The 15,249-nt window shown below is 39.1% G+C and overlaps 1 protein-coding gene across 1 annotated transcript; it reads right to left on the minus strand.

Moving 5' to 3' along the window:
* Nucleotides 1-10,693: 10,693 nt before the first annotated feature.
* Hspb3 (heat shock protein family B (small) member 3) lies at nt 10,694-11,845 on the minus strand. Its single transcript, XM_076856143.2, has one exon. The coding sequence runs from the start codon at nt 11,687-11,689 to the stop codon at nt 11,231-11,233; it is 459 nt and encodes a 152-aa protein (XP_076712258.1). The 5' UTR covers nt 11,690-11,845; the 3' UTR covers nt 10,694-11,230.
* Between the last annotated feature and the right edge of the window lie 3,404 nt (nt 11,846-15,249).

A 15,249-nucleotide genomic window follows, 5' to 3' on the forward strand; every position in this document is an offset into this window, starting at 1 on the left:
TATTTGAAAGACACGAAATGATGGCTAATATTTATTGAACTCATACTATGTACAAGGCTAAGTCCTTGACATCTTACTGGGTGACCAACATCCTACTTTGCCTGGGATGTCCCAATTTTAGCACTGAAAGCCTTGTGTCCTGAGAAATCTCTCAGGCCCACACACACCAGGCTTCTCGGTTACTCTCCCTGTTCCTCTCATTTAGCATTCAAAACAAATGTATGAATATTGTATACATGCATTAAAACATTGACCTGTATCTCATAAATATGTAGTTATTACATTAATCAAAACATTTAAAATGTTTCGGATGAAAATATTAGCTACCCTGATTTGATCTTTACACACACTGTGTCCATGTATTAAATTATCACACTCCGCCCCACAGATTTGAACAATGATAATGAAAAGATAGAAGAAAATTATATGTGATAAATATGACAGGTATATGTAATAGGTACCATGATTATTGCCATTCTACAGATGAGGAAACTGAGGCCCAGAGGGCTTAACCAAACTGATCACAATTTCCAGATTAGAAATTGTCAATGTGGGAACTCAAAGCCCTGTTGTCCACATTTGTTTGCTTTTGAGGTCTACATTCTCAATTATTCTGTTCTTTGCCATGAAGCTATGGTCTTTGGAGGTTTCATTAGTTTTCCTTTATCCCAGGGATAAAGCTTATTTATAAACTTGACACCAAAAGAGTTTAGAATTTGATGGAAACTTTACAAATCAATTTCACACACAAAAAATTAATTATGTCTTATTCAATAACAACAAAAAATTAAAGCCACAATGAGTTTTCCAGGGCTTTGAAATATTACTTGAAGACAAGGAAGATATGGAGCTTGGAGAGATAAAACAAGAGCATAGACAACTTCCACCCTCTTTAAGGGTGGAGTGTTTCAGGGGTCTGGTCTGTGCCTACAGCTGCTTTGAAGATCACAGTGAACGGATGAAGCCCTTCACAGAACATAGAGGTGTGGCTACCCTCTCTACTGGAACCCACCATGGAGGGGAGGAAACGAGCTATGTTTTTCTGACCTGCCATTAAGCCACAGAGCTTCTTTAAGTTTCTTCAGAAATATATTCTGAGCTTAAGGTGAATCCTGAGCAACTTCTAGAGTTCAAATTAGAAAATCATTTGCAATGCACTGAAAACTAGCTAGACTTTCAGAGGGAAAATAAAAATTGTGCTTAGTGCATCTTACAGAATTACAGACTCTTGGGACTATTAGTCCTGAAAATTCCAACTACTTCGGAGTAACTTAATAGAGATGGGATATGTCCATCAAAAAAGCCATTTCCTTTCCAGTGAAATTGTGTCTTCCTATATAGATACAACCAGAACTTTGATTCAAGGCACTATGATTACCATTTATTAAATGCTACTTCTATAGAATACTTTAAACTTGTATTTAGTTTCTTTCCTGATACAAAATAATTTGCTTTTTGTATTTATACAATGAAACATAAAGGGAAAGATCCTAATGTCCTAATCATATAATCACTTTTCACATTTTAAAAAATATTCTTTGAGGGACTGGGAATGTGGCTCAAGTGGTAGCATGCTCTCCTAGCATGCGTGAGGCACTGGGTTCGATTCTTAGTACCACATAAAAATTTAAAAAATAAAGATATTGTGTCCACCTAAAACTAAAAAATAAATATTTTAAAAAATATTCTTTGATTCTTTCTTCTCTGAATATAGTAATTTATGGCATTCCATAATTATGGAGCACTACACTGCTATTAAAATCATGTCATAAACAAAAATTTATTGTTATGTGTGTTAGTCAGCTTTCTGGTGCGATGACAAAATACTTGAGAACAATCAACTTAAAGGAAGAAAAATTTATTTGGGCTCATGGGTTCAGAGATTTCACTTGACCCCATTCTTTGGGATTTCCGCAAGGCAGAACATCATAGTAGGGAGAATGAGGTGGAATAGAACTGCTTACTTGCAGGTGGGTAGGAAGCCAAGGGAGGAGAGGAAGAAAGGGTCCCAGGACAAGATATAACCTTCCAGGTCATGTCCCAGTGACCTACTTAATCTAACTCGGCTTTACCTCCTTTCTACCACCTCCCAATAGTTCACTCAATTATGAGCCCATCAATGGAATAATCCATTGATGAGATTCAGAGTCCTCATGACCTAATCATTTCCCCAAAGTCCCACTTCCAGATACTGCTGCACTGGGAAGCAAGCCTTCAACATAGGAGCCTGTAGGGAGTGTTCCAGATTGCAACTACAATGTGGAAATAGGCCTAGTGAGATCAAGTGTGAAATTTTGCACATTTTGTAACTTGCTTTCCCTCCTTAATTTTAGTGAGAATTTTTCCACTCCAATATTTTTCTAGAAGATGGTTTTTATTGGCAGTATAGGGCTTTAGGCTTCACTTTAATGGATTTATAATATTTCTTCTATTTTGAATACTCTAAAGGAATGCCTCCAAATTTTGGTGTGACTTTTATTGTAATATTGTCATTAGTAACACTGAATATCATGTTTTTGAGTTGCAAATACAGAGTAGACAAAAATTGAAAATAGTCCTTAATTCATAAAAATTTACATTTGCTTTGCTATATTCACTTTTTTGTTGTCGTTCTTTTTGTTGGTTTGTTGGCTTTCCCATGCCCAAAGCAGAATATATAGCTAGATAAATCATTCTAAGTTCCAGAGAAAAACAAAAAGCATATTTAGCTTTGAATTCAAAGAAAATGTGGTATATATACACAATGAAGTTTTATTCAGCCATAAAGAAAAATGAAATCATGTCATTTGCAGGATGGAATTTGAGAGCATAATGTTAAACAAAATAAGTCAAGCTCAGAAGGCCAAGGGTCATATATTTTCTCATATGTGGAATCTAGGGAGGGAAAAAGGAAAAGCAAGGGTGTGGGGATCTCATGAAAAGCAAAGGGAGATCAGTAGAATAGAGGAGAGGAAAGGGACGAGGGGTGGAAGGAGAGGAGAGAGGGAAGTGCTGGGATCTTGGACAAATTATCTTGTTACATTGTGTGCATGTACCAATATGTTTCAACAAATCTCACCCTCATGGACAACTATAATGCATCAATTTAAAAAGTGGGAAAGAAGAAATGTGATATATATTTATATTATATATTATATAAAGTGAAGTGATTATTTATAGAGATGTGGGAAGGCCTAAAGGACAATCAGGAATGAAGCATGAGTGAGGGCCTGGGTTTGATTCTCAATACTACATATAAATAAAATAAATGTTCATCAACAACCAAATAAAATATTAAAAAAAAAAAAAAAAAAAGAAATGACAAGGCACCCAGAGACTAGTAATAGTAGGAAGCCATTGCCCCAAAGCCTGAAGGAACAAGAGAAAGGAAATGGAACTTTGGGCGCAGTGTGCCTGGAACCTGGGGAGAGGACAGCCTTGTCAGGGCTGCAGGCAGCCCCTGCCGCCACTTGGGCCTGAAACAGTGAGAGCTGAAAAAGAAACACCCAACCTCCCTTTCTCTCTACCCTCTGCTCTTCTACTAGTGTCTTCAGTGGATACTTTCAATCTTCATGAAACCAGAGGGCAGCCCCCCGCCCCGGAGAAGGGGGGTGGTACAGAACAGGGCAGAGGAGGGCACGGATCAGGGATGGGAGAATTGGGTATTACCAGAACACTGGATATTTATGGCTCTGTTTAGTTTTGTTTTTCATTTACATTTTTAATTCATTTGGAAGTTTTCTTCTTTTCAAATGTGGTGTGAAATAGACATTGGTCAGAGATGTAAACCCAGATAGTACAATTTTCAAGAAAAGTGATCATCACACAGGACAGGATGGTGTTCACCTCTGGGAGGCAAGGAAGGAGAACAGCTTCTAGGTGCAACAGTGACCAATCTCTTGTACTGGGTTCCTTCTCTCAGATGGTCCTTTCACATAAAACATGTTCAATAATAATTATGCTTTCCTCAAGCTGGGGTATTGGCTCAGTGGTAGAGCGCTCGCCAAGCATGTGCGGGACACTGGGTTCCATCCTCAGCACCGCATAAAAACAAAATAAAGGTATTGTGTCCAACTTCAACTAAAACAAAAAATAATAATAATATCATGTTTTTCTGTATGCATGAAAAACTTCAAAAGGAAAGGGAAAAGTAACTAAAGGCTAAGGAATTCATCCAGAATCTGCTACAAGTAGACCAGGGACTGTTTACAGATTTCAATCTATATCAGATAGAGTTCTAAAAGAAGGGGGTTGAGGGCTATTGGAGAACACAGGAAGAAGTAATAGTCATGAAATATCCAGATGCTGAGAGAGAGAGAGAGAGAGAGATGCTTTCAGACTGCATATTAATCAACACAAATCCAGGTCTACACCTAAACAAATATCAGCGTGAAACTATAGAACATCAGATATCAACAGAAGCTCTAAAGACAACCAGAGAAAGAAGACTGATCACATACAAAAGAATAATTAAGTTGCTGATGAGAATTCTGTTGTAAGTTCCAAGGACCGTGGATGAGGTGAAAGTACCAGTCACCTAGAATTTTATACCTTGCTAAATATTGTTCAGGAGTGAAGCACAGTAAAGACAGGATTTTCCATCTAGTGATCCTCACTAAAATAATAAGGTAACTTTATTAGAATATAAGAAACAAAATTAAGCGTTGAAATTCATAAAATTTTCTTTTAAAAAACTGGGACTTTAATAGTTGGTATTTAAAACTAACATTAGCAATAGTGACAAGAAGCCAGATAAATGTTCAACAGATAGTAAGAACACAAAAGTCCTAATTATATTCAGGGTAAAGATAGAAATACTGAATAATTTTCAATGCTTAAATTTTTATACTTTTGATATTTTTACTCAGAAACCATATATTAAATTATACGTTTTCAGGCAATATTTAAATTTTAGCATTTTAAATATCATTAGAAAAAACCAAGGAGGTAAACAGAGAATTTGAAAAAAAAGTAAAGGAAAATATGATTTTAAAAAAACACAAAATAAGAAATAGTTTCAAATATTTAATTCCAATAAGTAAGTGGATTAAATTCATCTACTATAAAACAGATGATTGGATTATGTATTTTAAAATCTAGCCATATGCTACTGATCTTAAGAGACACTCTTAAAACTACCACACTAAGTAAGAGAAAAAGAATTCCAGCCAGGCATTGCAGTGCACAATGTCATCCCAGCAACTCAGGAGGCTGAGGCAAGAAGATTACAAGTTTGAGGCCAGCCTCAGCAACTCAGTGAGACACCATCTTAAAATAAAAAATAAAAAAGAACTGGGGATGCAACTCACTGATAGAGTGCCTCTGGGTTCAATCCCCAGTACCAAGATTTCATATACATAATATTCTAAAAGTGGTATTTTCAAGCAAAATAGAATTAGAATTAGAGCTAAGGTTTTTAAAAGGGTTAAAGAGTAGGCCTATATAACATAAAAACAATAGAGAGAAATTATAATTTTAAGCTTATAATTATATAAATCTATAATAACATAATTACATAAATTTATAAACATAATAACATAGCCTGGAAGTATACAAAAGAAAAAATATAAAACTCCCCATTTATATGGAGAGATTTTTAAAATGCCAATCTATATGTTTCTATTAGCCAATCAAGGAAAAAATTGGAAGAATTTAGAATATTTGAATGATAGATTACAAAGAATAGTTTTATTCAGACCATTTTGTCTTACTGTACTAAATATTCTTTATTTTTTTCCTGGAGGTTAGAAGACATTAATAAAAAGGTTTATATTTCTACACACACACACACACACACACACTTGTCTATTAAGCAACATAATAAACATAACCATAGGTTTCATTTGTTTTTCAAATTTGAAATACTATCTGTTATTTTGTGGTGATAAGGGAAGGGGATATCTGACCCATTCAATTGCTAAAACAAATAGTTATTTTCAAAATGTAATATATGAACTTTAAATTGTACACTAAACCCACATTTTAATTCTACTTTCCAACTGTTTGATAGTCTCTAAAGAGAACAATGATCATCATTGAAGAGCAGATTTTTGCTAAGCTTGAGGAAAAATTGGATTTTTCCAACCTGAGGTTGTATGCTTTTTTTTTTATATGAGTTTTTGATATGCTAAAAACCATTAACAGCAATTTTCAGATAATCACATTATCAGGAACAAACACAAAACCTGATTCACCGATTTTGGGGTTTTTTTGTTTTTTTTGGGGGGGGGGGCGGTTTGGCCTACTTATTCATGATGACTATTTGCTTCACAGAGTGACCATACATGATCCATTACAACAGATGATGCTGCCAACCCCCCTTCCTCATCACTGAGCATTGTAAGCAGTGACAACCATGCATGTAAGTAATCCATTTCAAGGACAAGGGACTATGCTTGCACCAAAAGCTCAGGAGAATCAGTTAAGGAAAAAAAGTATTGTTTAAGGCCCTGATCTTGGCTATTTTCTTGCTTTATAGTCAGAGTCTTTATAGTCAGAGACTCTGACTATAAAGGATCCTTCCCCAAAGGATCAAGCCAAGATGTTATTTTGTAACTATTTGCTGAGCAGTATCCTATTGTGAAGCAGTCAGTTCTATGATTAGTATGAAATTGAATAGGGCTAGTTAAAGCAATGATTCATTTCAAGTGGTATCTGGGAAACTCCAATTGAAGTTGCTTAGCTTTTTAATGCACTGTACTGTCTTCACAATGATACAGACATAGTCCAGACATAATTATATAAAACAGGTAAAGAGTGGAAACCCAATCAGAAAAAACCTCCAAGGCAACTCTTTAAGAAGTAGCCATGCGCCTGTTAAGTGCACTTAATTGCCAAATGCAGTAGTCACTGATGCCTAATAGTGACTTTTGACTAGATGGACATCTTTCAGGAATTGTTTTATGTAAAAATAAGCACTTTAGCCAAGCTTTGCTGTGTGACACACCACTGTGAAGGCAGAGAGGAGGATGAGGAGAGCTAGCTGGAAGGGATCTTGTTTTCTTTGTTTTCCGTACAAGATTCGCAGGGCTAGGCCTACCTGAAAGGGCAAGCAGGTGAGAAATAGGTTAAGGACAAGTTCAAGATCTCAGTACAGTGTGGACTAAGGGAGGCCAATGAGAACCAAACTCTTCTAGTTTTTTCATTGACTTTTGTACTTCCAGAACAAGGGGCAGACACATAGAGACACACACACAAACAAACTTTGGTCTATAATTTACAGAAAATGAAAAATCCTGGAGAAGTTTAAGACTGTCTTTGCACCTAAGTGGATTAAAAATTAGATCAAAATATAAGGTGATGGCAGGGACCATCAAATTTGAAGGCACTGCAGGATATAGAGGCAACAGCTGCCACTAGACTGTCTTTTTTTTTTTTTTTTTAAAAGAGAGAGTGAGAGAATTTTTTTTAATATTTATTTTTTAGTTCTTGGCGGACACAACATCTTTGTTTGTATGTGGTGCTGAGAATCGAACCCGGGCCGCAAGCACGGCAGGCGAGCGCGCTACCACTTGAGCCACATACCCAGCCCTAGACTGTCTTATTGACCTAGTATCACCTTCCTGCAGTTCTGAGTGTGAGGTTGTCTTGGATACAAACCCTGCCTACCTTCTCACCTGCCACCTAAGGTTTCACCTGCTTCCCAGAACACGCTGCTGCCACCTTTGCCAGCACCTTTGCCAAGCTTCCTGGGGTGGCAGGACTCCAAGTCTGAGCCCTACACCTGCACTCCCCACCCAGAGTCTGGCCATGCTGAGTCATCCTTCTGTTCTTGGCCTGGATGAAATGTCACACGGGGAGGCTCTGGTTTCCTGAGCAGCTGCGGAGGGGTTGGATGGAAACCGCAGAAGCACAGGAGCATCTAGTCCCTGTGAGCCAAACCTTTACTAATGGGAAATGGGATACAGTAGGGAACCAGGTGAACAAATTCCCTCTTCTTAATTCCCCTGTAGACTGCTCCAAGATTTTTCAGCCTGAAGTGAAGTCTCCTGGAGCAGTTCCATGTGCCGAGTCAATCACTAGCCTTGCCAAACTCATTTAGCTTTTGGGGCTTCTCTTACTTTTCTTGCCTTATTTCCCCTATTTCCACACCTGGGCTTGCACTTCCCAGGTAAAATGTCAGCCTTCCAATCCTGTCTCAGGTCTACTGTGGAGAAAAGGTTTCCAAGGCCGAACTAGGACAACAGGATTGGTTTTATTGGGGTGCTGGATATTTTCCCCTACCCCCTGGTCCCAGAGTCACCCTCCACTTTCCCTCTGTGCTGGAAGGCTACTGAACTGTATCAACCAGGCTCTCCGCCCTCTGGCCACCAATGAGGCTCAGCCAATGGGGGGCCCTAGTAGGAGGTTGGAGGAAGAAAGTGTTTGTTTTCTTGACTCCCTCCCCAGGAAAGGTCACCTTTGGCTAGTTGTATCCCTCAATTGAAAGTCATAGCTGGTCTTGATTTCTAAGAACTCCTTCCTCCTCTGATCCCTAGGGGACACAAATGCACACTGCCATCCTTAGCTTTGCAACTCTTCTCTGCTCTGCTCATTCCTTTGTAATTAGTCTCTTCATAAATAAACCCTGTTGCGTTCTTTCCATTTGAGAGCGCCATCTGTTTCCTGTTGGGACCAAGAGTGATAAAGAATGGTTAAATGATAATACCATTTATCCATGTTGGAATAGTGAATAGCATTACAAATCAGTGTTTGGTAGTTAAAAAAAATAAAAAGTGATGCATTAGTTTTAATTTTCTCCTTCTCCTTCTCCTCCTTCTTCTGCTTTTTAATCACTTAAGATGTCAAGCAATCAGGGTTCTGGCAGGAAACAAAATTCCATTCATGGAGGGACTTCAATGAAGGGAGAATGGACAGAGCAAGAGGAATCAACAGGGGTGGTGCAGCACCAGTGACAATAAAGCAGAAAGCCACCCCTACCACTGAAAGAAAGAAAGAGTGTTCAATGCTGGGGCCCAGTAAGAACTGGAGCCCTAGGGCAGTCGGTTTGTGGAAGGACAAAGCCCTGCCAGAGCCCCAGTCTGCCGCAGGTTGAGATTAGAGGAAGAAATGCCCCTATCCTGCCCACGAGTCTCCCTCCAATCTCATCTTCAGTCAGTGCCTCTCAATGGCTAAAACAAGTCACAAACTTCTATTATGTGGCCCCTTGGTGTCAGCCTGGCTGGGCTGGGAGTGAGGCTAGGAAAGGGACAGAGAATGGGTTTGGGTTGGTGGGAGTAGGAAGTGAAACAGACAATAACCAGTACAATCAAGACATTAGACTTCATGTAAATACCAATTTTGCAAAAAAATGATTAAGGAAAGGTGAACTAGATATTTTAAGTAGCTATCTCATGGTCATAGAAGAATAAGTGGTTTTTATTTTCTATAATATTTGATACATTTTATAAATAAAAATGGCTCTGTGTGCCTTTAAAATTTGTCTTAGGAAAAGGAAATACTAATTGGAGATGTGTTTATTTTTTAAAGAAAATATATCCTATCGATTTCTCCTCATGGTAAGAATTTCACTCCCTAAAATTCCCCAGAAATTGGATCTTATCCAGGGGAAGATCAAGACAAAATGAAAGAATATTTCTGTTGTTTGTTTCTAAAAGCACTAGTTTGTGTCACACTATTCTGATGCCAAATAGTAATAATTTCATATGGGACACATGGAATCCCTGTCCTAATTGGTAGGTCTGGAGTCCTGTTGATTGCTGTTTACTTTCTTATGTGGCAAAGCTAATCTGTGACATTCACTTTGTCTAAACAAAATTTCTTATCCTAGAGTTGGATGCACAAACCTCAGTGTATAGCATTAGGCTCCTATAAACCTATCACTTCAAACCCCTTTCAATTTAATTGAACAGTCAACAAACATCCCTCTTAGATTTTTTTTTTTTCATTACTTTTGGTTCATTTTTCTTTTGCTTCGTGTCTTTCCCATTCAACCTGAACTACAAAGGAAGCAATGTGGAAGAACAAGCACAGCCACACTGTCTGCCATCTGCACTGACCCTGGTGTCATCCACACCCTGCGTTCCTCTTCTATTCTTAGCACCAGCCTCAGGCTCACTGTCAGCTCATATTCAGTGCCAATAAAAGAAAAGCAGCTACTTCCTCTGAAGACATATTCAGTATGTACAGAATGAGATAGCAAATCTTTGGAATGTCACAGGCCAGCTGCTGAAGCCAATATTCTGAATGCAAATTCTTACTCTCTACCAAGGTCTCAACCTTGAGCCAAAGCAGCAGTTAGGGAGAACATAAGCACCAATCAACAGAGGCACTGTGTAAACTCAGAGGCTTGGTGCAAGGTCAGGTGTCCTGGCTTCCACTAGTTGCCAGGCTATTTAAAGCTAAGGATTAGACAGAGATAACAGATGCATTACACTGTGCTGTCTTCTACAATCTAAAATTTTAAGCTAATTCTTAATAACAAGATTTAAAATATATTGAATTCAGTAGCTGGACATATTTGCCTAAAGTTAATAAGAATACAATATGTGTTAATATCTATCTTATTAGTATTTTATAGGTATCCATACACGACTCAAAAAATAAAACTCCAGATAGGATCCAATTTGTCTTAGAAAAAAAATGAATAAGGTACATATTCAAACTTTTAAAAATAAGATATCTGAAATTTTTAAGAATAATACTTTTATTTGGATTTTCCAACTGATATTTTAAGGCAGTAACAACTACCATGAATCATAAATAAATTTCACACTCAATTTCCAAGTGCTGTATTTTAACTTTCACACTCCATATTTATAAAACTCCACTTTAATTAAAATTCACTGAAAAGAAACGCCTATCAAGTGAAGGGAATCACAACTCTTTTTAGCAGTATAAAAATTTTCACAAAATGGAAAAGGATTCCTTAAGTGAGTACACTCTTTTGCCATGAATTATAAAAACATAGCCTGTCTAGCATTGTTGGAGTCATTAAGAAACAATTCTAAAAAAAAAAAAAAAAAAAAAAAGAAACAATTCTGAGACCTCTCTAGTATCAAAATACAGTCTCCTAAAGTTCAATGTTTTCATTGTAAGAATAGCATCAGTTTGAACTGCACAAACATATTTAACAATTTCTCTTTCGGCATAAGAATAATAAAAACATCTTCAACATACCAGGAACTATGTATATATTTTTAATCTTCATAAAAGTCATAGCAAATTATTTCAAACGTAACACAAAAATTCCCGTGGTACCATCCATAGAACATCTTCTTCATATGCTAGGAACAGGAACCCCGATAAGGTTTCACTTAGTCTCAAGCGGATCCTTTACTTCCACCACCAGAATTCCATCATGACAGAGGATGGCAGACAAATCTTTGGTTTCAACGCCATCTGGCAGTTTGTACTGTCGGGTGAAGCTTCGTGAGATGAAACCATGCTCATCCATTCTGGTTCCATGTTGAGCTTTAATCAGCAGCCAGCCCTCGAAGGTCTGAATGATGATATCTTCGGGGAGGAACTGGACCACATCCAGCAGAATTTGAAAGCGGGATTTGCCTTCTTGGGGTGGTGTCTCTGTGGTTGCTGAGTCCACTGGAAGAGATTGCGGCACAGCTCTGACTTTTCTCAGGTCGACAATGGTTGGCCCAGGCAGTGCGTATAGAGCATGATCCAGTCTGCAGTCTTCCAAACCCCGAGCTTCAAACTCCTCCTGGTAACGCACTGGAGTTTCTATGAGGTGCCTCAAAATGATTTTTGCCATAGTGGAGGCAAAGCCAGCATGGAAGAGCTTCCCTTCAGAGAGTGGTGAACGCTTGCAGTTGCCTTCTGACTAGATTCCCAGGCAGAGCAGCTACTGGGTTTATAGCTCTGCCCAGAGGGAAACCACTTCATTAGGCCTGAATCAGGCCACGCACACTCACTCTTGTCTTTTCACACACGCTGACAATGAAGGGCTATTTATAGGGCATGTTTCTGAGTTGCATTTAGCCACACAGCAGCCTGCACAAGCTGCCCAGTCAAGGGCTGCTCTTACAGTCTCAGTTATCCTTGGCAAATGTGTCTGCCTTGCTTACTTCAAGAGAAAGTGGGACTCCAAAGGGGCATTTGAAAAAGATCTGGGTGAGTGCTTTCTCCTTGGGGACTTCAGTGATTGAAGGGAATAGGGTTTCTTAGAACAGTCCAGAGATGAGCAGTCATCTTATCAAATGAGCTAATACTGCATCTCCCTAGCCACCCAATCCAGAGCTGGGGAGAGAAGGCTGCAGCTATGATTAAGGAGAATCAATCTCTCTCTCTCTCTCTCTCTCTCTCTCTCTCTCTCTCTCTCTCACACACACATCTCAAGTATTCAAAACTCTCAATCTTCAGTACTACACATAATTTCTTTCATCATTTACTCTTTTGTGTTTAAGGGACATCTGTGTGCTATATCATCTGGGTTTTTTTTTTTTTAAACATTTGATTCACCAAAAATGAGACCAGTTGACTGAGCTATGTAAGTGTTAAATTTAAGGAGGGGCAGAGGGGCATAGAATGGGGAATCAGTGATGAGTATAAAGCCAAAAGGGAGAAAAAAAAGTGTCATAGATTTGAACTTTTTTATATTAAAGTCCAGAAAACTAAGGATCAATCTAGTTGCTTCTCTGTTATAACTAAGTGGCCAAAATAAATTACATATAATTTCTGAACATTCTTTATGTTAACTTTTCTTAACATAAAAGGAGACAGCCCTTAATCCACTGCTGTAGAAGGATTTCCAAGTTAAGCAAAAAAGAAAAGTCCAGAGCAGCACATAATGTGCTATTATTTGTACTTGTTTTAAAAGTCAAAATTTGCCATGGTGCACAACTATAATCCAAAACCGAGGCAGGAGGCTCCCAAATTCAAAGTCGGCCTCAGCAATTTGGGGAGGCCCTCATCAAACAGTGGGAACTTATTTCAAAATAAAAAAATAAAAAGGCTGAATGTAGCTGAATGGTAGAACACCCCTGGGTTCAATTCCCAGTACAGGAGTCTGTGTTTGCTTATATAAATAGAATCTCTCTGAGAGTCTACAGTCCCCATCTTGTGTCCTCCTAGTAATCCTCCATGTGTTCTAGAGCCTCCAAGAAGGTCATCTTGCTTTAAAGTTCAAAAAAAAAAAAAAAAAAAAAAAAACCTCTCCAAAGTCTTTCCATGGCCTTCAAGAATTCTCTGGCCCCTGCTATCTGTTCCCTGCTGACCTCCTCCCCTACCTCACCCTTCAGCCTCACTTGCCTCCTTTCTGTCCCATGAATACCCTTGTCACTTCCTCGGGCCCTTTGCAAGTCCCTTTGCTGTGACCACTCCACTTTCAGATTGTCTCAAGGTTGCTTCTTGCTTATCATTCAGGCAGCAGATCAAGTGTTACCTCTGCAGGAGAGTGTTTCCAATGGAAGTCCTCCTGTCACCCTGCCATAGTCCCCCACTTTATCTTTGTTCTGTTTGTTGTTGTTATTTTGTTTGGTCAACCAGATGAAATAGTTTAATTTTGAAACCACTACAGTAATATTTGATTAGGGCAAGAATCATCGATGGCTGCCAAAATCATTGGGAGAATAGTCTCAAAGTATCACATCCCAGGTCACTTATGAAATACAAAAAGAAAAGGACTCTTTTGAAAAGGGTAAGTCAGGCAGACACCGACTTAACAAATGATCAAACTGGGTATTGCCAATAATGGAACAAATGACATCATTGGCCTACTGGTTTAATCTAAGAGAATACAACATTGTATATAGAATTCTCCCTTAAAAAATATGTTATTGTTTGGATCTTAAATGTCCTCTAAAAGTCTTGGTCTCCAGCTGGTGCCACTATTGCAAGGTGGTGGAATATTTAAGGGGTGGAATGTAGTAAGAGGAAGTTAGGTCACTGGGGCTGTGTACCCTTGAAGGAGACATTAGAATCCCTAGCTTCTTGTTCTGGGTTCTTTGATTAGATGCTTTGATGAGGGGTAGCCACAAGAGGAGATGGAAGAAGGCCAGGACAATGAAGTGTACTATATGCCCAGGTCCTAGAGACAGGAGGCAGACCACACAGGGTGCAAGGAAACCTCAGGGCAGTCCAAAGGCTGGAGTCAGAAGCAAGGGCAAGGTTTGGGCCAGAGGCTTTGTTAGGGTTTTTGAGGGAGAGGTAAGGCAGGGGATGCATTGCAGGCTTGGCTAATTTGAATGATTCCATCAGGCTCTATGCTACAGGTGTGGTCACCTGTAGCCCAAGTACCTGGCCTGGGATGACTGAAGACAAGGAATATTGCCTCCTGGGGTGCATGGGCCAGAAAGAGGAGGTCTGGCTCTGAATTGGGTACTTCATCTATCAAAGGCAGGCTCCTTGTCATGCCCTTTGCTATCTCTAAGAATCGGCTAGTCTCCCTCTAGCCAGAAAGATTTTTAAGAACATCAAACTATAGAGACAATAAAGTATATAATTATGCAAGTAATGTATCTTTTGGAACATACAGTGCAATCTTTGCCATTGTTAGCATCTGAAATTATCTTATTTATGGATTTATAGTCCAGTTGGGAAACACAACTGGAGTTTGAGGTCAGAAACTGTATTGTTCATGGTGATGTTCTCAGCACCGAAGAGCATCTGGAAAATGGTAGGCATGCAAGATATTTGTTGAAAGACAAAAGATCGAACTGCTACAACTTTTTGGTTATTTCTATTTAGCTGACGCTTGATGTTACTTGGCCGTCCTCTGGTACTTTGATCAGCTTCTCCTCTTTCTCTGAAGTAGAGATTCCAAACTCCTTCTTCTCCTCAGGCTTTCTCTTGTGTCCTGGTGTCACTTTCCCAGGTAGGTGGCTTTGCTTGAAGCCTTCTGTGCACACCCAGTGAGAAGCTTCCCCTTCTACCTTTACCTCCACTCAGGGGTCCCTCCCTCCCCTCTGGGCTTTTGCTCAACCAGTTCTTCACTATGCCCATGGCTAAAGTCAGGTATCTCCCCTCTTTTTATAAAGCCACACAAAACCTCCTAGTCCTTGTGTCTCACTGTAGCTAATTATCTCCAAGCCACTGCAATTTAACTTCAGCTCCACCAGTAACTGCCCTTGGGTAGATCAATGACAGCCTAAATCAATACTGTCATCCTTATCTCCCTGAACCTCTCCAGTGTTTGACGCAACAGGGAAGAATGGCAGCTATTGTTTTTCTTAGCCTCTCGAGTGTGCAAGTGGAGTTTTCTCTTATTCTACTCCCTGCATGTTCAGTGGAAGTGATATTGCCCTGCAGGGGCAAGAACTGGTTCTTATGGAACAAAATACATAAACTTAGATGCAGCATAATAGTTTGTCCTCA

This window comes from Callospermophilus lateralis, chromosome 5, assembly GCF_048772815.1.
Source record: "Callospermophilus lateralis isolate mCalLat2 chromosome 5, mCalLat2.hap1, whole genome shotgun sequence".
Classification (NCBI taxonomy): domain Eukaryota; kingdom Metazoa; phylum Chordata; class Mammalia; order Rodentia; family Sciuridae; genus Callospermophilus; species Callospermophilus lateralis.